This window comes from Lygodium microphyllum, chromosome 5 (genome assembly GCF_053477565.2).
Source record: "Lygodium microphyllum isolate KBCC chromosome 5, Lygodium_microphyllum_v1.1.10, whole genome shotgun sequence".
NCBI classification, from domain to species: Eukaryota; Viridiplantae; Streptophyta; class Polypodiopsida; order Schizaeales; family Lygodiaceae; genus Lygodium; species Lygodium microphyllum.
Window position 1 is genome coordinate 38,489,626 of NC_141139.1, and position 23,009 is coordinate 38,512,634.

Sequence of the window (23,009 nt, forward strand, 5' to 3'; positions counted from 1 at the left end):
CATCGAGCTTCTGATCTGCGGGAAGAGCCGGTAAGACAGGCACCTTCCGATCCATAATCGTCTGGAACTCCAAGTCAATCTCTGTAGACATCTTCACCTGTAATGCCTTCACAAACGCAAAAACAGCCCCCTCTGACTGTGAAAACGCAACCTGCTAGGGCTCTTCCGCGTCCCAAAACTTCTTCACCCGCCGGAGGCGATGAAAAAAGCAAAACCTGCACTTGAAAGCTGAAAACTCAAACTTCCTCCTCGTCAAACAGCAGAAAACAGCAGCAAATCCACCACCTGGACTCCTTTCCTGCATGCCCACGCTCGCTTCAGTCTTGTTTCGAGGCGCAGCCCTCCTGCTTGCCCTCAAACGCTGAAAACGCAGCCTTGTGTCGCGATGGAAACTCTTCTTCAGGTTAGTTTTGCACTCAGTCAGCCCTTCTACACTACTCTGATACCTTGTCAGAGTGCAGCGGTGCGGAAGCGTAAGACTAAAAGAGAGAGAACGCAGAGAGAGAGGAGAGAGAAAGAGACAGTGGAAGATGAAGATCTGCTGTACAAAGTGTGCTGTATACAAAGATATGCAGATATATATACGGGCGCAGTGCGTTGGACTGCGTGTCTCCACCTCGACGATGCAACCTGTTGTTCACCTCGAAGTCCGCTGCAGTGTGCACGATCTCCTGTTTGAAATCTGCGAACAGAGACGGAATCTGCGCGAGCCTCTAGCCTGTAATCTGCGAGCAGAAGAGTGTGGGAGACTGCTGGAAATCCCGGCTATAAATAGCCAAGAACTGGGCGCCAAATAACTGCATGTCGGCTGCATTAAATGCAGTTGACTGTACTGTACCAGGTCGGACTGCCACGTGGCAGTCCGACTGTACAGCCTGGCTACAGTTCGATTGGACTGCCTGGCTCTGTAGCAGGGGGAGTTGGAATACCGAAAGAGATTGGGAAAATCCCATTGTACATCAACTTCTTCTTTAATGAAGTTAAGAAATACCAAAAAGGATGTCAGTTTTGGGGCCAACAGGGTATCCATTGTCTAAGATTGTGAGTTAATTTGCATTTCTCAGTTTTGTAATAAATATTGCTACTGTATCTAAGTTGTAATTAGAAAATTACCACCCATCCATGGAAGTTAAGGAAGTTCACATGAAAGGCATTGTGTATCCGCTAGTGTGGAGGCAATTCCAACCTATAGCAAGCATCAGTGATCCTCTCCAACACTTGAAATGGTCCATAGTATCTCATAGGCAGCTTTGGATACAAGTGCTCTTTGCCCTTTATCTTTTTCAGCCATGCCTTTTCATGGTGATGTGCTAGAGGATGTATTTATTAAAATTCAGCTTGAGGTTGAAGAGCTTAATGAAATACTTGTACCAGAGTAGATTTTGGCACACAAAGAGGTGAAGATCAGGGGTAAGGTTTCCAGAAGGTATTTGGTGAAGTTTCACTATTATTTACCAATGGATGGAGGATGATGACTTGGCAGACCATTCTCAGATGTTGCAGTTTTACCTTGATTTCTTCTAGTTAGAGCCGACTTCGGGCTCAATTAGGTACAGTAGAGTAGGGGTCTAGAGTTACTACTTGATGTTGGTGAGGGAGCTAGCACCTCTGCTCCTCAATGATAGACAGCTCTAGACGTAGTGGATCTTGGATGTATTCAGCATACATTTAGGATATTATAGCTAACAATATGTTTGCTAAGAGATCACTATTCAATATACTAGTCACTATTTGGTATGCAAATGCATATGGTTTTCAGTGCAGCTCTGAAACTGTACATTTGCATTGATTAATGATCATTGGGGACTGATTAACGAATGTTGGTTTTCAATGTATGATCATTACTATTCAGTGATATCTAGCTGGTTTTGTGGGCAGCAACATATGTTATGATGCCATTGATGTTTTAGCCATGGTTTATGCTATGCTGTGGTTTGGTTTTGCTAAATGAGTTAAGCTCATGAGAAATAGATATGTCACTTGATAATCTGGTAATGTTTTTGAGATTCTTTGTGAGTCTTATGTTATGTTATATTGGTTGGTAATTTTCAGCATGTGTTGGACATACGGAATCGTTGAGTAGTAGTGCGTAATGTTGTGTTAACTATGATGCCTTGTGGAAATTACAGTCCACTATTTTGCTTTTGATGTAGCTGGCAATGCAATCAAGGACGATTGCAAGGATTTTAAGGGGGAGGGCTATCATGAGGACATGTATTTTTGAAACCTCACTTAATATGTAGATTAATTTTTAATCACACAGTTAAGTAAATGTTGCATGTGAGGTGTAATTGGGATTAGAGTAAATTTAGGAGCTTGGAACCGGAGGAAATCGAGGGATATCAAAGGCAAAAGTTGCTATAAGTTATGTTGCACAAGTACTTGGTAGTATCTGGTGCCAGTTGTTGGCTTAGGCCATTCATTTGGCCATAGGTGTTAGTTGGTGACACTTGAAAAGTGGTGTTTAGTTGTACCTAACGCCAATTTGATGGTCAAAGATGGTGTAGAGATACTCGGAAATGGAATTCGCCTAGCCAATTCAATTATTGGCCAATCATATTATTTTTCTAGGGCATCAAAATAATTATTAGATTAATTCTCAGTATTTAAAGTTAAAAAATTAATATTTAATTATGGATAATGTTGAAAAAACCATTTGGGAAGGTTGTCACTTGGCAAAAATGCCCATGCAAGACTGGAAAACGTCTTTAGAGGTTGGAGAGAGGCATTTAGTGCATTCAGCCTACAAGAGAGAGAGGAGATACTGTTGGTTTGATCTGCAACCATTGGAGGATCTTTTGTGGCAACTAGCGGTAGGAGAAGACCAATCAATAGGCAGGCGGCAATATCTACAGGTTGTTGAGATAGAGCAACAGTAGTAAATGATTGATTTTCTTCAATTCTTCGCAAAGAAAGTTTGAATTTTCTCTCTCCTCAGCATTCTCTCTCATCTCCTAATATTTCTACAGCCTTGCTCCAAAGATCACAACATTGAGATTACTAGAGGCTGAGAAATTTTAGATTGCAGCAAATGACTATTTTTCTTTAATTCTTCACGAGGAAAGTGTGAAATTTCTCTCTCCTCAGCATTCTCTCTCATCGCCCAGCCTTTCTACAGCCTTGCTCCAAAGATTACAACATTGAGATTACCAGAGGTCGAGAAATTTTAGATTGCAACAAATGACTATTCGCGAAGAAAGTCTGAATTTTCTCTCTCCTCAGCATTCTCTCTTATCTCCCAGCCTTTCTACAGCCTTGCTCCGAAGATTATAACATTGAGATCACTAGAGGTTGAAAAATTTCAGATTTCTCTACTGTAAATTCTAATATGCAGGCAGAAATTAGGTCAGCCTTGGAAAGCGTGTCAGAAATTGAAAGCTTCAAGACTTGGATTTAACAGGGTTGAAGTTGTTTTCAATCAAATTCAAGTGGAGGGACTAGCAAATCAATGAATTCGGGGTATTTTCCATCTTCATCAAAGCGATGGAAGGCCTACTGATTGCCAAATCAAGGGGCAAATCAAATTGGAGACTTGTTGGTCATTTTGGATAGCAAGGGGAGTTGGAATAGTGAAAGAGATTAGGAAAATCCCATTGTACATCTTCTTCTTCTTTAGTTAAATTAAGTAAATACTAAAAGGGGCGCCAATTTTGGAGCCAATAGGGTGTCCATTGTCTAAGATTGTGAGTTAATTTGCATTTCTCAGTTTTGTAATAAATATTGATGCTGCAACTAAGTTATAAATAGAAAATGGCCACCTATCCACAGAAGAAAGGCTGGTTTCACACACACTCCATGGGTCACTCCCATGTAAGGTTTTCCATCCTCTCCTACCGTGTCCTTATTCCTTCCCCTTGGGCTACGCATGGAGCTACCCTACCCACCTTTGGATCCATTGTGCACACATCTTGCATGCATGGTAGGCAATCTATAGTTAATTTCCAAGTGTACTCGAAATCCCCACCCTACCCATTCTATTTCTCATTCAGCAATATCACTCCTAGTGGTACGGCTAAGAATGCCTTTACGGATAAGACTCTTTTTAACGTGTTGAATTTTACCGCTTAATTGAACCTAATGCAACAAGTGCTTGAATTTCAAGGTCCTTGGAACCTAGTAGTTGGTTTAGAGCCTATGCCAAACCCTCAACTTGCCCATCTCGACTACATTGGTTAATGGAGAGCCTAATGCAACAAATGCTTGAATCTCAAGGTCTTTAGAATCTAGTAGTTGGTTTAGAGCCTATGCTGGATCCTCAACTTGCCCACCTCGACTACATTGGTTAATGGAGAGCTTGCAATGCTACATTCAATGTCAAATTAATGTAGGGGTTACTTCTCGAGTTTCATTCCTAGTTATAGCACTTTCCCCTAGCATTCAGTTATTGGAGTCGTCTCCTTAAGCACTGTGGCAAGAGATCGAACCTAGCGCATCATTCTCAAATATGAGCAACATGAATTTTCTATTAAGAAAGAGGATAATTTGAAAGTAATTGACTGAAAATAGGTGGTTATATGTCGAATTTGGCACTATTGGCTCATGAACTTGGATGAAGATTAGGTTACATTTTCCTTGAACAAGCTGCCTTGTAAATACTTTCTCTTTATGCAAAAGAATAAATGAAAGAAAGATATACTAATGTTTGTCGAGGCCAAAATTGGCCTATGAGATGAAACCATGTACAATGCTGATTGTCACTAGACATCAAAGTGTGACGTGCTAAAAGACGATCAAAGATATAATGTGAAAAGAAACTAAAGTAATTACTCGTATGGAGATACATTAGGAGGATGAAGTAGTACATGTCTAATTGTGTGGGTAAGTGATATTTATATATCTAGTTCGACCCAATCAGGATCGGTGGGTAGAGTATGTCATGGATCCTTGATGAAATAGTACGAGGGTAGTATTTGGACCAGGCTCTCAGCTTTGTTATGTGCTGCTCATGTCATCGGCAGATCTCTCTTATCGCTCTCCGATGTAACATCTGTGTTTAGAACCCTGATATTTGTAGTTCATGTGTTGCTTCGATCTTCTGAGCTCTTTGGAGGACTGTCATCCCCTCTCTATGTAGTACCCAGTGTGGTCGCGATCTGGAAGAAATTGGTGAGTTGTGTGATTGATCTCTCTCTCTCTCTGTGTATGGTACTAGCTTGTGGTAATGATGTGTAGAGCCTCTGAATCTCAACTGAGAGTTGGCTCAAGTGATGTTGGTTTGGGGACTCTGTGACTAGCATGAGGGAGACATCTCCTTCAAATAGTGTGGGTTATCTAGCTTAGATTGTACCATAGGCTCCGCATGTGCAAATATAGTGTTCCTTGCTCTCCATCTCCTCGCATAATCTGCAAGGCACATGGGCAACCTCATCCACCCTCACCTTATAGTACTCTTAAAGGTCTTGGTGATTGGCTTGCTAACACCACTCCATTTGCACTCTTTGCATCCATTCCACGGTCTTCTCTTGCATTTTCACCTAGAACCATTTTCTTACCTCAACATGAGTTTCATTATCAAAGACTTATTGATGGTGGTGCGCAATGGTGGCTACACACTTAGGCTAGCACTCTTAGAGTACACCACACTAGTTTCACGTTACTTAGCACTCTTAGTTCCTTAGACTAATGAATCGGGTCCATAGGCTAGTTTAGGCTTTAGGATTTTCTTCATTTGTCTTCTATTGCACTCACACACTTACTAATTCACACTCTCTTTTCTTCATTTTAGCTTTGTTTTTTGTTTTGTTTTGCTTTGAAGCATCTCACTATGAAGCTCTTATTTTGTAGATTCTAATCTCTTTTGTAGGGTTTTGTATTTTAGTCTAGGACTAACCTGCATGTTTGCACTAATACTTCTTGGGTTGGAGACTTGGGAAGAGTGGTTTCATCTTCCAAGGAGACTTTCTCTTTTACTAGCATGGAGGCTGTTCCTTCCAAGGTGGATCTCTTGATGCTATCACAACGTTCTGTCTAGCGCCTTCAGCTTGGGTGCTTCATCCGCATTCTTCTTTATGGTTCTCAACACCATACAAAGACTAGCATCATGTTTCTCTTTCTTCTTCGGCATCGATATTCATGGTTGAGAGGGGGTTCCTATCCTTTCTTTGTATTCTACAGGTTTCGGCATATGTCTTTGACATTAGCTTCTCTTTTCTTGTTATGTGTCTCCTTTGTATTGCATAATCATCATCATCTTCGTAAAAGGGCACTTGGATAAGCGAATAATATCCCCACGAGGGATATTGAAACCAACCTTCCTTCTCAGATAGGGTGGTAATGATGTGATTAATCAACGATAATAGCAAGCATAAAATTCACATAAATTAAAATGCTTACTTTATAACTTTAATCTTGGACAATGGACAATACTCCTTGCAGCATTTCTTTAGACTTTTATTGCAAACGAATGGAGTACAACTAAGATTCTTTGATCTCCTTCGCTAATCCAAGTATCTCTTGTTATCAAAACGGATCAATAAGTCTTCAAATGAATTTATCCCTTGGTTTGCTTGGGGATTGGCCTTTACCTGCTTCTTGAGAAACAAAATATACCTAAAGTCTGATATTGATTGATTGGCCTCTTGAATCTCCTTGAAATTTTTTAATTTCAGTTGTCGGAATTCAAGTCCTAGACCGTCAATTTTGAGCACGCATCCTGAGGTGGCTATCATACTCTAATTTTTACGGTAAAATAGGACTTATAGCTGAGTTTTTCCAATATATTCACCTCTGATGACTCACATGGCTGGATTTTGCTAAGAAAACTTTAGAGATGATTGTAAGATGAGAGAGAATGCTATAGAGAGAACTTTCAGAGTTTCATTGCGAAAAAAGTTGAAAAACTATTGTTGCCTTGCTTAAACAGCCATGAAAGTTGTCATCTACAGCTTAGGATTACCAGAAAGGCTCTTGCCCCCCTTTTTATGTTGTCACGTGTACCAAAGGGGCCTTGGGCTATTGTCACTTGCTCCTAGAAGATTGCAAACTGCTGTCACCTAACTATTATAGGATTAGTTCTTGGTGGTGGTAAATCATATCAATAGCATCTTCTTGTTCTCTAACAACCTCCTCCTCTCTCACAATGTTTGAAATAGACTTTCATCAACCTTCGAAAACGTTTTTTCCACTTGCACGAGCAAGTTTTGTCAAGTGATAACCTTCTAATCTCATTTTCAGGCATTGTTCACCTTATTAAACTATTTTTTAGAATATTAATTGTGAAAATTAGTTTAATAATCATTCTAGTACAAAAAAAAAATCACTAGTCAATAATTAAATTGGCTAGGAGAATTTGTCTTCAAAGTATCCTTGAGTAATTATTTACTCTTAGATCGGTATTAATTAATTAATGCTTAGTCTCTAATGTCACCACTGACATTAGTGACCAATAAATTAGTCTAGGCGAAAATTTGACATCGTATATCACCTAGTATCCATAAGTTATAACTTATTATAACTTTTGTCTTTGGTATCGACTAATGTTTCGAGGTCTTAGGTCCCACATTGTGAAATAATTAACTTGCATCTCACATGTGCAAGTCACATTTGCACATTTGACTAACTTTTAATCAAATTCTAAGCAAAGTAATAAAAGTTCACATATTCATGATAGACATATTTAAAGTGGCACTAGTCACATGTACATTTTCATCTTGTAGCATTATGCTTTGCATCTCACTGTGTAAAGCATCTCCAAGTGGATCTTGTGCTATTTTCACGGCATTTCTTTTCTCACCTTACCACCACATCTTCGTACTTTTTCACCCCTACCCCTTCATCCTTGTACTTTGTCACTGATATCCATGGATGGTTAAGATAGCTTGTTTATTTTATGTGGTAGATCTAACCATCCTTTTTATTCTTTCCTCGGAGCACAATCATTTAATAGGATGAAAACTTAATTTAAAGCCATTAAAAAAAATATTCAATATGGTCCCATATGATAGCAATCATGTCGGTCATGCCTTGTCATCTCCTACTTGTGAGCCTCCATCTGAGTCATACGAGGACTTTAGGAGCTTTGACTTGTCTATCACTTGTTCTGATGTAGGAGGTAGCTCATTTTAGAGTACTCAGTTTATTGCATTTTAGTGCATTTTTCTCCTCTAGTTCAGATTTTATGTGCATTTCTCGGGGCAATTTCTGCATTCTTTAGCCTGCCTCACCTGCCGGACATTGTCCACTCTTTTCGAGATTTTTCTGAGCATTGTTGGCATTTTTATCAGCATTAAATGCCGGTTGGACATATTTATGGCCTCAAATTCAGATCGGCTAGTTTTTGGCTATTTATAACCATTTCCCACTTGGCAGTAAGTTGTATTATCATCTTCCCTCCTTCCTTGGCATGTGCACACTCCAACTCCGTCATCTTCCTCCATCTTTAGTGCTACTGTCATCATCACCCTGATTTGGTGCCCTCATTGATGCTCCAGGCTGCGTGCAAGGACTGATCAATCCACAGTTTGTATTTAGCATTCATTTGAGTCAGTGCAGTATTTCTTCCTTAATTTTCTACTTTCTTCCTCTCTCTCTCTCTCTCTCTCTCTCTCTCTATGTGTTCGTGTTTCTTCTTCCGTTGTGCACTCTCACACCATCTACCTTTGGAGGTTTTGATAGGCCATTGGATAGCTAATTGACACACTTTCCGATGCCTTTGCCTTTGTGGGGTGATCACTTGGACTCCTTTGGTAAGATAACCATTGCCTTTGAGTCATAGCAGGCCATTGGATATTTGATATGTACCCTTTTGTTTGATGTCGTGGGTGCTTTGGGATGGGATGCCTTGGGGTAAGAATGGGCTTGAACTTTTCTTACAGTCTCTTTTTAGTTTTAGTTTTGGGCTTGAGAGGGGTTGTTGAGCTTAAAATGCATTACAAATTGATTAGCTCTTTTAAATATCCCCAAAACGTGTTTCCAAAAGAAGTGTGTTTTCAAACAATGTTTTTGTCCCATAAACATCCCATAAACAAAAACCCTAATTTGGGAAGATCCATTCATTTATGAATAGATAAGCTGTCCAATATTCAAGCCATCCCTATTTTTGTAGGTTATTTCTCTTTTGCAGATGTTTTGCCATTAGCCACATTATTCAATTGTTCTCGAGTCCTTGTGATTGCTACCTCAAATTGGTCTAAAAATGCTAATCCTAAAAAATATAGATGATATTTTAAAAATAGTAAGTTTTCTGTTTTGATAGTGCTTGTTAAATTTGGTTGTTTCTACTAGTGACTGTACTCAATTAAAAAAAAAAGCTATAGAGAAGAGACAAGTGTAAAGACGTTTGTCATAGAAGCTTGCAAGTGTCCTACCATTTGTTACACCTCATGATATGCAGTTGGATATTTGTCTTGTGCTACTTCACTTTCCCTTTTTACATTAGCTCTCACCTTTCTCCTTTAAAAAGAGCTCGTTTTTTCTCATTCTATAGTTGTAAACTCTTGTACAATAGCTGAAGATAGCCTATAGTTGGCCCCACCCATCTATATCATCATCCTTTATTTCTCTATTATTGGATACCTTTGTGTTTCCTTTTCTTTCATCGTTGTTACATGATTGACCTATAAATTCATTACAATCCCTTCTCGAGCTCTTTTCCATTTCAAAAACAAGAAGACTACCATGTCGATATTATTTTGGGCAGTTCTCCTTCGAATATAGTACTATACTATGTGAGTTGCCCTGAACAAGAAAAAATAAAAAAGCAAGTTGAAGACCTACTCAATCGTAAGCTAATTAAGCCAAGTAGCTCACCATTTGGTTTACTGATTTTTCTTGTTCAAAAAAAGGATGACACATTCAAGATATGCATTGATTATCGAGCCCTCAAGAAAATCAGTGTGAAGAATCAATTTTCTATTTTAAAATTGATGACATTTTGGAATGTCTAAGAGGCTCAAATATTTTCAGTCACCTTGATTTGAAGAGTGGTTATTACTAGATTAGGGTAATATAACAAGATGTACACAAAACTGCTTTTCGCACATTGTTTAGTCTTTATGAATTCTTTGTAGTTCCTTTTGGATTAATTAATGCACTAGTTATCTTGAATCAAATGATGAGAGATCATTGATAATATGTCAGTCCTTTGTTTGATGATATTATTCTTTTTAGCTAGAATGAAAAGAAGAACCGTCAATACCTTGAGATTGTTCTACAAATACTTTTACAAAATAAACTCTTGATAAATGGTAAAAAGAGTGAATTTTTTATGCATAAAAAAATTGTCATGGGCATATCATCTCTTCTCAAGGATTTTAGATGGATTTTACAAAGATTAAGATAATTTAAGAATAGCTTGATCTTCGTGATGTACATGAGGTGCGATCTTTTCTTGGCTTATGCTCTTATTTTCATCGCTTCATCAAGCATTTTGCACATATGACTTTTTCTTTTCATAACCTTAGAGCTCCTTCCAATAGATGGAGAAAGAGAGATCAACCTTTACAAAGCTGAAAATGACTGACTTTTGGACTTATTCTTATCATTTCAGATTTGGCAAAACTATTTTTCATGGAACTAGATGCTTGTAGGGATTGTATTGGTACAATGCTAAATTAGAAGGCCATGTCGTAGCCTTTGAAAGCCATCATCTAAATAATGTGGGAAAACGTATAACATTTATGAGAAAAAGGTTTTAGTCGTGGTTCATACTTTGAAAATATAGAAGCATTATCTTTTAGGCAATGAATTATTTATAAAGATTTATTATCAGAGCTTGAAATATTTCAAGACTCAAAAGCATTTGTAAGAGAATATGCAAGATGAAAAATGTTTTGGGGACATCAAAATGGGATGTGCTAGAAGTGATATATTGTGAAAGAAGTCAAGGTGGTGTACAAGACAAAAAATTTGATTTTATTATTATCATTTCATTTTTGGCAAATTACTAGCTGAATGACTAGTTCTTAGAGGTATATATGGGATTACATGTTGAGCCATGAGAATATTAAAGTAAGTAATATGTATTTCAAGCTTACTTGATGCTTCATATGGGTAGACTAGTAAATTTTTTTAAAGGCATGAATAGTTTTTTTTATTGTAGTGTTAGAGGAATGTGGCCCAGGATTTGAACTCATGCACTCATCAAACTCAACCCGCACCCAAACAAGCTATCACCCCAATTGTCTTATGGGCAATTGTTTACTACAAAATAAGTTTGTGAATGTATGACTATTTGTGTTGTGAGTTTCTCACATGGAACTAGTCATATGGGACATAACTATGAAGCAACAACCATCTATGTGCCATTCATAAAGGAGCATTGTAGTGTTCAAGGATGTGCATACATTTCAATCGATCAAACATCTTCCAAGGTCTACATACATACATACATACATACATGTGACTCTATTATTGATGCATCCCTTCGATGTGTATGTATCCATGGGAACTATGCATGCATATGTGTGCTCTTGGTATGCACAAATTTAAAATATGTTATATTTTTCAATTATCTACACTCTTAGGAAACATAATGTAGTTGCTAGTACACTTTACAGAGAGTTTCACATTGTAACTATTACAATGGTTCATTATAAAGATTTCAAAGTGGTGAAGAATACTTATGACTAAGATGTTGATTTTGTAGCAGTTTGGGTAAATTTACAGCAAGGAGATTCTCATCTAGATTATTTTCTCATGAGTAATCGTCTTTGTGTCACTCTTTTTGTTTCAAAAAAAGTGCTTAAAGGAAGTCATGAACCTCCTTATGTAGGACATAGAGAAAGAACGACCACTTAAGTGCAATTGGATGTTTCTTTTGTTGGTCAACATTATGAAGAGATATACATAACTTTATCTAGGCTTACTTAGTATGTTAACAATCTAAGTATGATAGGAAAAAAACTCCAAGATTATTGCTATCTCTTCCAGTGCTTGATGCTCCATGGAAATTTATCACAATGAAAATTTTCTTAAGTATTTCAAGAATACCTCAAGATTATGGTATAATTTGGGTTATAATTGATAGATTTATCAAGTAATCATATTTTATTTCATGTTATAGAGCCTTAAAATTCTAAAAAGTTATAAGACTTTTCATTCAACATACCTTCAGATTACATCGTATATCTTTTGAAATAATCTCGGATAGTGATTTTAAATTCACAAATAACTTTTGATATACTTTATTTCATAACTTGGGAATCACTTTAAAATTCTTCTAATCTTTTCATTCTCAAACTAACGGCCAAATAGAGATGATGAATCTCACTCTTTTGGATATGTTGAAAGCTTATGTTAGTAAATATAAGTCACAATGGGAGAAATATCTTTCATTGTTGGAATTTGCTTACACCAATATATTACACTCATCCATAGGGAAAGTTTTAAATGAGATAATACAGAGTAAAGGGATTCCTCCTTCAATCATTCGGATTAAATATAAGATTTTGATAGTTGATGATGTTACTTTAGATTTAAGAACAACAACAGATCAAGTTGGAGCTGCTATCAAAACTACCTTAAAACGAAAAAAAAAGTAAGCTAATAAATGAAAAAGATATTTGGCTTTTGAAATTGGTCAATATCTCTTGTTGAAATTTGGTAAAAGAAGGTTGAAACAAGGTTCAATCAGATTTCATCTTTTCCAAAGCTCTCCAGTAGATATTTTAGACTCTTCAAAGTAATTGATAAAATAAATGAAGTTTTTTATCAACTCAAGCTTCTTGCTCATTGGAAAATACACAATGCTTTCAATATAAGTTAACCAAAGCCTTACATAGGACTAGAATGAGAGGAGTCTGTTGTTAAAGATCCCCAAGAAGTCAAAGAAAAATAACAACTCTTGGTATGTGAAAAGATTGTGTTACATAATAATTGAACCACAAGAAGTGCTATTCTAATGCAAAAATTCTTGCTAAAATAAAATTTTTTACTAGCAATAAATGCATAGTGGATAGATAATTTTTTTATAAAGGATTATCTAAACATTATTTGGCTATATGAAGAAGTTTTTTAGCTGAGAATAGCTAAATGAAAGATGGAGGACTGCCATAAGACAACAGAAAAAGAATTAGTTTCATTTCTATTTTAATTATTTATTAAATTTATTTTCTTTGCACTTACTAGATATAAAGAAAATTGCATTAGTGTTGGCCATTGATTGGTGGTCACAATTTATGGTGGACCCATGCAGTGGGTTTAAAAAAAGATAGTATACACTTTCATCTATATGATATGATCGGGTGTCTGTGACTAGAACTCAAGCATATCCAGGTCAAGCTTGATTAATGCCTTGAAGTATGGGCTAGATTCGCTAAACCAAACAGTTACAATCAAGAAGATGGTATAATCATAAAATGTTTGTACAACGTGCATGTGTAGGTTTAAAGTTTTAAATGCACATATCTTTGCATGAAAAGTCGTATGAAGATTTCAACACTATTTTTGTAATGAACTTGTAAAGAGCTTTCACATGATATCCATATTGGAGGATGCTTCAACCTATGAAATGATAGACATGCGCCTGGCAAATGATGGTATACTTGAAGTCACATATCTTTGCATGAAAAGTTGTATGAAGATTTCAACACTATTTTTGTAATGAACTTGTAAAGAGCTTTCACATGATATCCATATTGGAGGATGCTTCAACCTATGAAATGATAGATATGCGCCTGGCAAATGATGGTATACTTGAAGTCCTTTCCATTGGAGCAACACATGTGCAAGCATACCTCACTATTTCAAATCTCCTTTCTCCCTTATGATCAGCAAATCATACATACTCCTTGGCTGTCAAGCAAAGAACATGATTCTCCTCCTCCTCCCAAGCCTCTTTCCTTCTTTCTCTCTTGCCAGGGTCTCCCCTCCTTTCATCAGCATGCGATCCATTCTTCTTAATGCAAAGAGAAAAGCCCATCTACTTTGGACCTGTGGAGATCAGGATGTATGACTAACATGCCTTTTTACATCAGTTCCTCTCTCTTGCTGGGCTATCTTCTTTTGTCTGCCCATGAGTTTCTATCTCTTGTTGGGCCTGTCTATACAAAGATAAAATCTCTTTTGTTTGCCCATGAGTGCTGGGAGCTACCGTGTGCCTCTTGTATAGATCTCTTGGTCCATTGAGATGTTGGGTAGGTTCTTTAGGTTGTTGCTTTACACCAGATTGCATAACCTTTGTCTCCTTTAATGTCATGAATGTCCAATTCCAACTTGGGGGAGGGTCAAGTATCCACATCAACATGCATGCAGAAGTGCATGTGGGTGCACACTCTCTTGTGGAATGTTTGTTTTATTAAAAACATAGGTAGATGTCTTAGGATGAGAATGCCTCCTGCCCCCATCATACACCCAGTTTGCTCATTGTTTGCTTCCACACCGTAGTTGCATTTTGTTTGTGGACGAAACGGATCCATCCGATCTCTCTAGTATCTGTCTGGTTTGGATGGGACGATCGTTAGTATCTGTCTGGTTTGGATGGGACGATCGTTTGACCAAAATAGCATATGACAAATCGCACACCCCCCCCCCCCCCCCCCCCCCCCCCCCCCCCCCAACACACATAAAAACAACACATTCCGTTTTTTGGCTGGACCTGCTATGAAACAGCCCTCTCCCACTTCACCCTTCATCCTTGACTTCAAGCTTGCATCCTTCAACTCCAAGCTTCAAGCTCTCACCTCAACCTTCATACCTCCACCTCCACCTCTTCCTCTCCTACCACCTATTCCTCTACCTCTTCCTTTTTCCTGCACCTCACTTACCACTCTAGCTCATGCCACTCATGTTAAAAACAACTAATACTTACTAGACCATAACCCTTAATTTCCTATGTATTTTTTAATGACTGTATGAAACATTGGATTTTATTTGACATTTTTTTGTATACATTCAGTACTGCATTATGCCTAAGGACTTAACGGATCATACCTAACTACCCTGTTCCACACTGTTATGTGCACACAGGCATCTCAGTGATCTTTGTGGAGGAGATAATCACAGTGAGATGTATTATTATGGGAGACACAATTAAATAAGAACTTGTAACTTGTATTATACAGCATTATCTTGATTAATTCTCATTACAATCAGATTATAAACTCCAAGAAAAAAGGGAAAGGACTTGAGTCATAAAGTAATGGACTTTTCTTGGTTTTTGATTTCATAAATTCCATTTTCAATTCTGGTCAGTTTTGCTATCCATGAAGTGAATTTGACTGCTGACAACTTGCTTTATTATCTTGACATTCAAATGACTATTTACATAGAAACTGTAAACAGTAAGGCTCCACTTTCTTTTGACCTCTCACATGAAAAGCCTGGTATGACTTTGATTACCATACGGTGTGTTGGTGCTGCAAGAGGCCTGGGAACAAAGTGTGTATGTGATCATTACCAGTGTACTGTATGAAGGAAAAGAGGTCCAAGTAAGAGGTTGCACAGATGCATTATGGCAACACTTACATAGAGGGAGTGTAGCTGCAATGTCATTTATCCTATGACTGTCACATCTATCTAATGCATGGTTGCACTTGTCTCTCAACTCTCAGTTAAGTTGAAATGGCCTTCACTTCTATACATGAGTTGCAAGCTTGTAAATTGTCCTTTTTTTGCAGGACCAAGAGCAGTTACGAATCGTTGCTGAGTCCACCCTTGCCACATTGCTCGTTAATTGTAGTGGTCATATGGTTCGCATTGAGTTTCTCTTATTTGCAGCAAGCATTTTAGTAAGATTCAATTTATTGAGTTGGGATTCTTTTGTACCATCACTGCTGCGGGCTGCCACTGCAATAGAATCTTCTACTCAGCCTGGGCATGCGTTGTCCACATCTACTCCTGTGGCTGGGGGTCTCTCAGGTCCTTCTACAGTTGCTACCTCAATTGGATTGACTCAGGTCTCTACACCAGCACCAGCTTCTCCAGCTTCTGCAATAATAGGCTCTCCAACTTACTCAGCCATTGATCCTGCTGTACAATCACCTGCAAAGGCCCCAGATCCTTCGTCAAGTGCAAATCTTCCACCATCAAAAATTCCAGCTTCATTTAGGGGCCAAAAAGTGGCGACACAGCTTCGACAACTTGTCTGCAAGGTGATGCTGATTGCAATTGAATCAGAGTTGCGACCTGTTACATATCTGGATATTTTAAGCCAAATGGTCCAATGGATTAACACATGGAAGGCAGTTGACCCAAATCAAGTTGATGAATATGCCATTCTTATGCATCGACAATCTGATTTTAGAGAATGGCTTTACAGCTGTTTAGAGGTGATTAAGACCTTGGTGGATGAAGATAAGTGCCCTCTACCGTTTTATGTGTTGCTGCATGATCGCACACAGTTGCAGATAGAACGTTGGCCTGAAGATGAAGTGCTTTTTGCTTTCTTTTTGGAAGTACATCGCCGACGGGATAAAATAGCACTTTACATGCATATGTTGGATCAGCAGCTACAGTGCCCCACATTTTCAACGCAACGCATGGTTGCATTTACATACCAGGGAGTCATGGGGGAGCCCTTATATGGTGAGGTGAGATTATGAGTTTTTAATCTTTTATAAATTGACAAGTTGAAGTACATTTAAACCTGTGTAACAATTAATTAAGATGCCTGAGTTTCTTAGACTGATTTTCATTGTGCCCCTTTCAAATGTTGGTTCACCAAAGCAATGGTTTTCTGGAGGAATTTTACAGTCAAATCAGATTAACTATTGTCCTTTAGAGATTGGTTCTCTTGGTGATCCCTTGGGGAAAGAAAAACCCTAGTCTCCCTCTCCTCCCCACCAAAAGAAGAGAGAATTCTATTTATGAAAACTTCAACGAAAATTATCACCAAGGTAAATGCACAACACTAGTAGCTGATTCCACCCTTGATTCTTAACTCATCCACTAGCTCTAACTTTAGGTAGAGAGAGTGTTACCTTTTCGAAATTGTATAATGTATATACCAAAATGTATGCATTTCTTTTTTTGGTGGATAAATATTGTGGATGTGCAAAGTGGCTGAACTCACTATGCAAGTGTAGACAAAAAGACTCAAAAGCACTTATTTAAAATATCATAGTGAAGTCTATCCAGTCCTTGAGTGATATGGCTGTGAAAAAGATGTTGGTATACAAATTTTCTAAAATAAGTATAACCATGAGAAACAATAGCCTCAAAGGTAGCCAGCAAAGCATGGGTCTTTGGTAAGCTGAGACAAGGTTCCCACTGCTGCCATGAGTTGAGCATTGAATTTGGGATCTGAATCCTCTTCTCTGTGATTCTCACCATCTTGAGGCATTGAAGTGCCAACTTTATGAATAAATTGTGTATTCTCAACATGCTGCACATGCTGAATGCCCATTTTATGATTGGGCAATGGATTGTTTCCATGTTTTTCAGATTCCTCAGCATAAAACTCCGGCATCCCTAAGGGTAAGTACACATTCTAGAACAAGTGTAGGCCATTACTACTTTTTTTTTGGCTATTCACACGTAGTTTTACACAATTCATGCAAGACCTCCTAGGAGTCTCTCAATGCTTCATCTATGCACCCATGTCCATGTTCACCTACTAAGTACTCCTATATGGCATCATCCAATGGAAAATGGCATTGGTCCTTCCACCCTCATAACTACTCTTTTGAGCACTCTTCTAAAATCCTTTTTTCCCATAACCCTTTCAAGCTAAGTCTACCTAGTTGATAAGGGAGCATGATATGTAACTTTGAATAGGGAGAGAAAAAGGATTATCACTTGGATGAAAAACCTTTATACCTACATGTTTAAAAGGCACCACCATAATGAGATTCTTCATTGCTAGAAGACACACTTGCTAAATGTTTAAAGACAGCTGAGCATAATTAGGATTTTGCTTGAAATCAGCTTACAATTAGGTGCCATGGGCCTACCTACTCAAGGGAGTTGATGTATCCCATTGATGAAACCATGAAATCGGCTTTCCTTTTAGAGAAGGGTGGTGGAACCCTGATTTACATCGATTGGCCCTAGACCTTGGTGTCCCTTGTGGTATTTCTTCCTTGCTAGCTCTAGAAATTGATGAGTTACAACAAGGAAAGGCCAAAGCTTTGAACTTGGGAAGACCAAGCTAAGAACTCAACAACTAGCAATCTTAATTTTTAGTTTTGCCTTATTTCTCATCCTAATGGTTGTCATGACGATGTGAAATTTTGATGTTTTTCTTAGCATTTAATTAAGTTGTTAATCAAATGGCAAATGTTCGGGGCACATGTGATGTGCAAGTTAGTCATTTCACAATGATGGTCGAAGGACCTTGAGAAGTCAGTGGGTGCCAAAGACAATATTTTGTAATAAGTTGTGCTTGATAGGTGCTAGGTGGTAGCGGTTGTTAGTTTGGACTTAGGGCATTCATTTGATTGATAAGTCTTAGTGGGTTGACAACTAGGAACTAGGCGTGAGTTAATTGATTAATATTGGTTGAGGGGTCAAATGATGCATAGGACCATTTGGGCATCAAACTAGCCTAGCCAATTCGGTTGTGGATGGGCACAATTAATTGTTTGGGCAAGGACAAAGGGGTGAATTAATTTTCAGAATTAATTAAATTTGAAAATTACTTAAATGACTGAAAATGACTGAAAATGGGTTAGGAAGGTTGCCATTTGGCAAAACTTTTCCATGCAAGTGGATAAAAAGATGTTGGAGGTTGGAGAGAGCTCATTCCAGCTTGGGAGAGGTTGAAGGAAGGAGGAAAGTAACTATCTAGCTGTAGGCGCTTGTAGTGGAAGCTGCTCCAGCCATTGGGAGGGGCATTTTTCGTAGGCGACAATTGCTCAAGGGTCTATAGGAGCTGATGATAGTGTTGTGAACAGGCACCGATAGGTTTTGCTCTCCTTGGGGGACAAGTGATAGCATTTTCAGCACTTGTAGGGGTTGGGTTGCAGAAAATCAGCTGTACATAGCAAGATTGCAGTAGATTCTAGTTCATTTTGGCAATAGATATCTGAAATTTCTCTCCCCTCAGTAGTCTCTCTTATTCTCCAATCTTACCGCGAAGTATCTTTGCAAATCTCAACCATTTGTACTAGAAATCAGCCATATTTGGTGGACAGCAATAGTGTTTACTGCTGTAAACTTAGCCACCTTGGTGTCAGAAGTGGACAATGGAAGCATAATCATGTGCTGAAATAAATTGTTGAACACAAGACAAAAGAGATAGGAAAGAAGGGACACTGAAGAACACAATACAGATGAGAACTCAAATGTATGCTCAGGAAATGGAATCCACAAGATCCACAAGTTGCATGGATCCACAAGATCCACAAGTGAGATGGTGAGCGACTGATTGATCGAGGGACAATAAAAAAAATGCCTAAAATAATCTAAATAATGCCCAGCCCTAAAGCATGCATTGACTCATACATGAGCTGACATATCTGGAAACACCCTCTCTCAGATCATGGCTGATGTGATACAATACAATGGTACAATGAGAATGAGTCATAAACCATACAACATAGAACCACCAAGTAGAACCATGGATACCCAAGTAGTGGGTGCGCAAGCCATCACCAAGATACCTCGGAGAAAACCTGATGTCGATGTCGATCGTAGGAGCCGTGAAAATAGAGAAAATCATATCATATCTGAGTGTTTGTCCCAATGTCTCTTAGTAGCATACACGAACATTCTGTCAAAAATGCCTCTGGAACCTATGTGACCATGGATTCCCCACCTTTGGCCAGACCATCAAAGTGTCCCCTCATGTGAGCTCATGATTAGGAACCAGAGGATCCTTTCCACACCTTGGTCCTCTCTTTGGCCAGAGGATCGGAATCTGAGTCTAAGGTAGATGATGACTCATCGGAGGAGTTCGCATCCCACTTCATCTTCCTCTCCTTATGTTATGCTTCTTGGAAGCCACTAACTCTTTGCAGTCCTTCCATGAATGACCTTTCTTCCCATAGTGGTAACATCGGGTCTTTGATGTCTTCTTCTTCGAACCCCTCTTTGAAGTTGCAAAAGCCTCATTGGAGTCTCCATGTAACTTATCATCAGTGGATGCGCATGGAGGAGCCATCTATAGAGGATGAGAAGATAAGGAGAGAAAAGAAGGTATTTGGAGAGGGAACATAGCCAAACCACATGCACAGATTGCAAAAAATGAGAGTTGACATGCAATATTCACCAGAATCTGACCAAAACAAGTAGAAATCTTCTACAAAAAGGCAAAAATCAGCCAAAAACTGCATGAAACAACAGAAATGGCATGATGATGCAGTGGCCTAGCTAGGAGGAGATATAGAGACACCAAAATGCAAGCTGGATTAGAGTGTAGGCAATAGAGGTGCTGACCTAGGCTGTACGGATGCTGATGTCAGCAAAAATACAGGAAAATAGGGCATCTGATTGGAACAACAGTCGTTTGATTTAGTAATGGTTAGAATAGTCCTGAAATCAGTAAAGAAAACACAGCAGGAGCACTAAACCTGAAATATGATACAATGTCAAAAGTGGATGCAGCAATGGAAGCATAAACATGTGCTGAAATAAATGTATGCTCGGGAAATGAAATCCATATATCTAACACAAGACAATCACATATAACAATGAGTCATTGGCTGCATGGGACGAGTGTTGGCTCCTCTTCCCAGCATAAGATCCACAAATGTGATGGTGAGTGACTAATTGACTAAGGGGGAAGAGCTTGAATAAATAGGACAAAAATATGTCCTCAATATGATCAGGTTGGCCAACAATAAATGCTAAATAGGACCAAAATGAAGACTGTAAAAAATGCCTAAAATAATCTAAATAATGCTCAGCCCTAAATCATGCATAAACTCACACATGAGCTGACATATTTGCTAACAGTCGGGTCTTGTGTTCCAAGACAATGTTGACATGCTACTTGGACAACCTTTGAGAATATTTTCAGTAAATGCAAAGCCACAATATAATTTTACACTCAATCTTCTTGAACCGCTAGAGTTAATGCTTGAATCTTTTTCAATTGCAAAACTTCATTTAAAAAAAATTTGACTCTAAAATTTTAGCGCATTTCCAATGTGGCATTTTTCCTTATTATTAATATTTAAAATATCATCATCTTTTTGTATCACCTTTTTTTTCATTTTTATTTTTCAATTATATATTCCAACAGACTGCAAGATTTGGTCGCCTCAAAAGATTGGCGTCTTAGTTCACAAGATTCTATCCCTCCTCACATGGCTGTTTATACATGAATTTATTTGTGTTGATAGTTTCTATCCTACTATGAGTGTGCATTGATATATATTGACACCCAAGATAGAGTTGTTGATATTGTTCATTGACATTGTCCAATAGGTAGAAGCAAGGAGTCAAATTCAACTCTATATGGCAAAAAGGCTAAAGGTTCAATCTTGAAGAAAATAACACCAAGATAAAGCTATTGATGTTGTTCACTCACATTGTCTAGTAAGTAGAAGCAAGGAGTGAAATTCAACTTTGTATAGCAAAAAGCCTAAAGGTTCAATCTTGAAGAAATTTATATCAAACTTACTATATAAGGGCCCAACTTGGTTCCTATTAGCTAGGCCTTTGCACTGAAGTAGATAGAAAAAGGTTATTCACATGATGAGATACAAAAGGAAAGTAAGAAAGCATGCATCAATGTTCTCTCTTTAGATGGGGTGGCATGTTTCTATGATGTCTTGGCAATCAAAAGATTCATTACCACTCTCACCAACCTGTTAAAACTATGGTTCTTTGCGTGTATGGTGTGCATGTGTGTGTGTGTGTGTGTGTGTGAGATACTCCATGATAGAATAAACTCATACTAAAACTTTCTTGCAACTCATTACTTCAAGAATAAAATGTCTTAAAACTTTGGGCCATTTTGCCAAAATCAACATATTATGTAGCAAAGATGTGCTAAATCCCACATTGTCCATTATAAGTTACTAATAATTCAATAGGTTGTGTGTAATTTGCCAAAATATTTATGAAACCATCGTAAAGTTAGAAATTGTTGACATTCCAAAAGAGGAATCCCAATTTACATAGGGATTGATATTAAAGTTAGAGTTTGGGGCTTCAAAAAAGGTTATTACAACTTGCATGCGTGCATTTACACACACACACAGAGTGGAGTGTGTGGGGTGTGTGTATGTGTATAAAAATGACAATGGCACATCTTGATTGTCAAGCATTACACTCACAAATTTTTTTTTAGAGGACCATAGAAAAAAGAAAAAGGGCAAGAAGAAGAAGAAGATGATGAGAGGGAGGCAGAGGAAGGTGAGTATGCAGCCACACATGATAACCTAATTCGTCACTCGTCCAACAAAGTTGCTTAGATGGTGTCGAGAGGACCTTTGGCATTGGCAAACATTGCCAAAAAGCTAGGAGAGTCGGAGAGAAGAGTAGCTTCTGCCGCAGCTCTTTGCAACTTCCTAGATGGCCCCATGATCGAGCTTAGCCAGGAGGATATCTTAAGATGACAATGCGTAGACCTCCTTCGGCAGCTCTCCTTGGCCAAAAGCTATGCAATTTCAGTGTTTCCAAGAGGCCAGTCCATCCCAATCAGATTTGGAGCTAGATTTAACCTACCAATGGTTAATTGAAGGTCAATTCTTAGGTGAATCAAGGGACAAAGTGATAAGAAGGCTTGCTGGTCATTTTTAACAGCAAAAGGCATTGGAAAGCGAAGGGGATTAGAGCAATCTCAATATACTTGCTCCTAGTGCAATAGAAAATAAAGAAATACCGCAAGGGACACAGTGTTGGGGCCAATCTAGTATCTGCTATCCAAGATTAAGTGGTAACATTTGTATTTGAGTATGTGATTTTGTTTTATTGGGTCCAAGTGCAAAAAATGACATTTTTGCTATCTTCTAGTAGTAGTGGACAAAGGGGCTCGTTGCATGGTACAAGTGTCCATGTAGAACTTCAGAGACAGGCTATTATGAAGGCAACTAGGGAACTCATATTTTAATTTATTCAGTGGGCTATCCCTTTCAATGTGGCCACTATACATGGATGAAAGAAGACAATCAAGGTAGTGAGTAGGAAGACCTATCTTTGGATACATTATGCACATGGGAGCTTAGAAAGAAAAAAACATCCAT

General features: G+C 38.3%; 1 protein-coding gene across 2 annotated transcripts in view; it reads left to right on the plus strand.

Annotated features, from left to right (window-relative positions):
* The window catches only part of LOC148035705 (mediator of RNA polymerase II transcription subunit), a 192,920-nt gene that overhangs the window by 17,729 nt on the left and 152,182 nt on the right, over positions 1–23,009 (plus strand). For both annotated transcript variants that reach the window (XR_015690864.1, XM_087677714.1), the window contains exon 4: positions 15,555–16,466. Coding sequence is in view for 1 of the 2 variants with exons in the window: in XM_087677714.1 (XP_087533840.1) it covers positions 15,555–16,466 (912 nt within the window). In the remaining variant the exon portion in view is untranslated. The remainder of the gene's footprint in view (positions 1–15,554; positions 16,467–23,009) is intronic.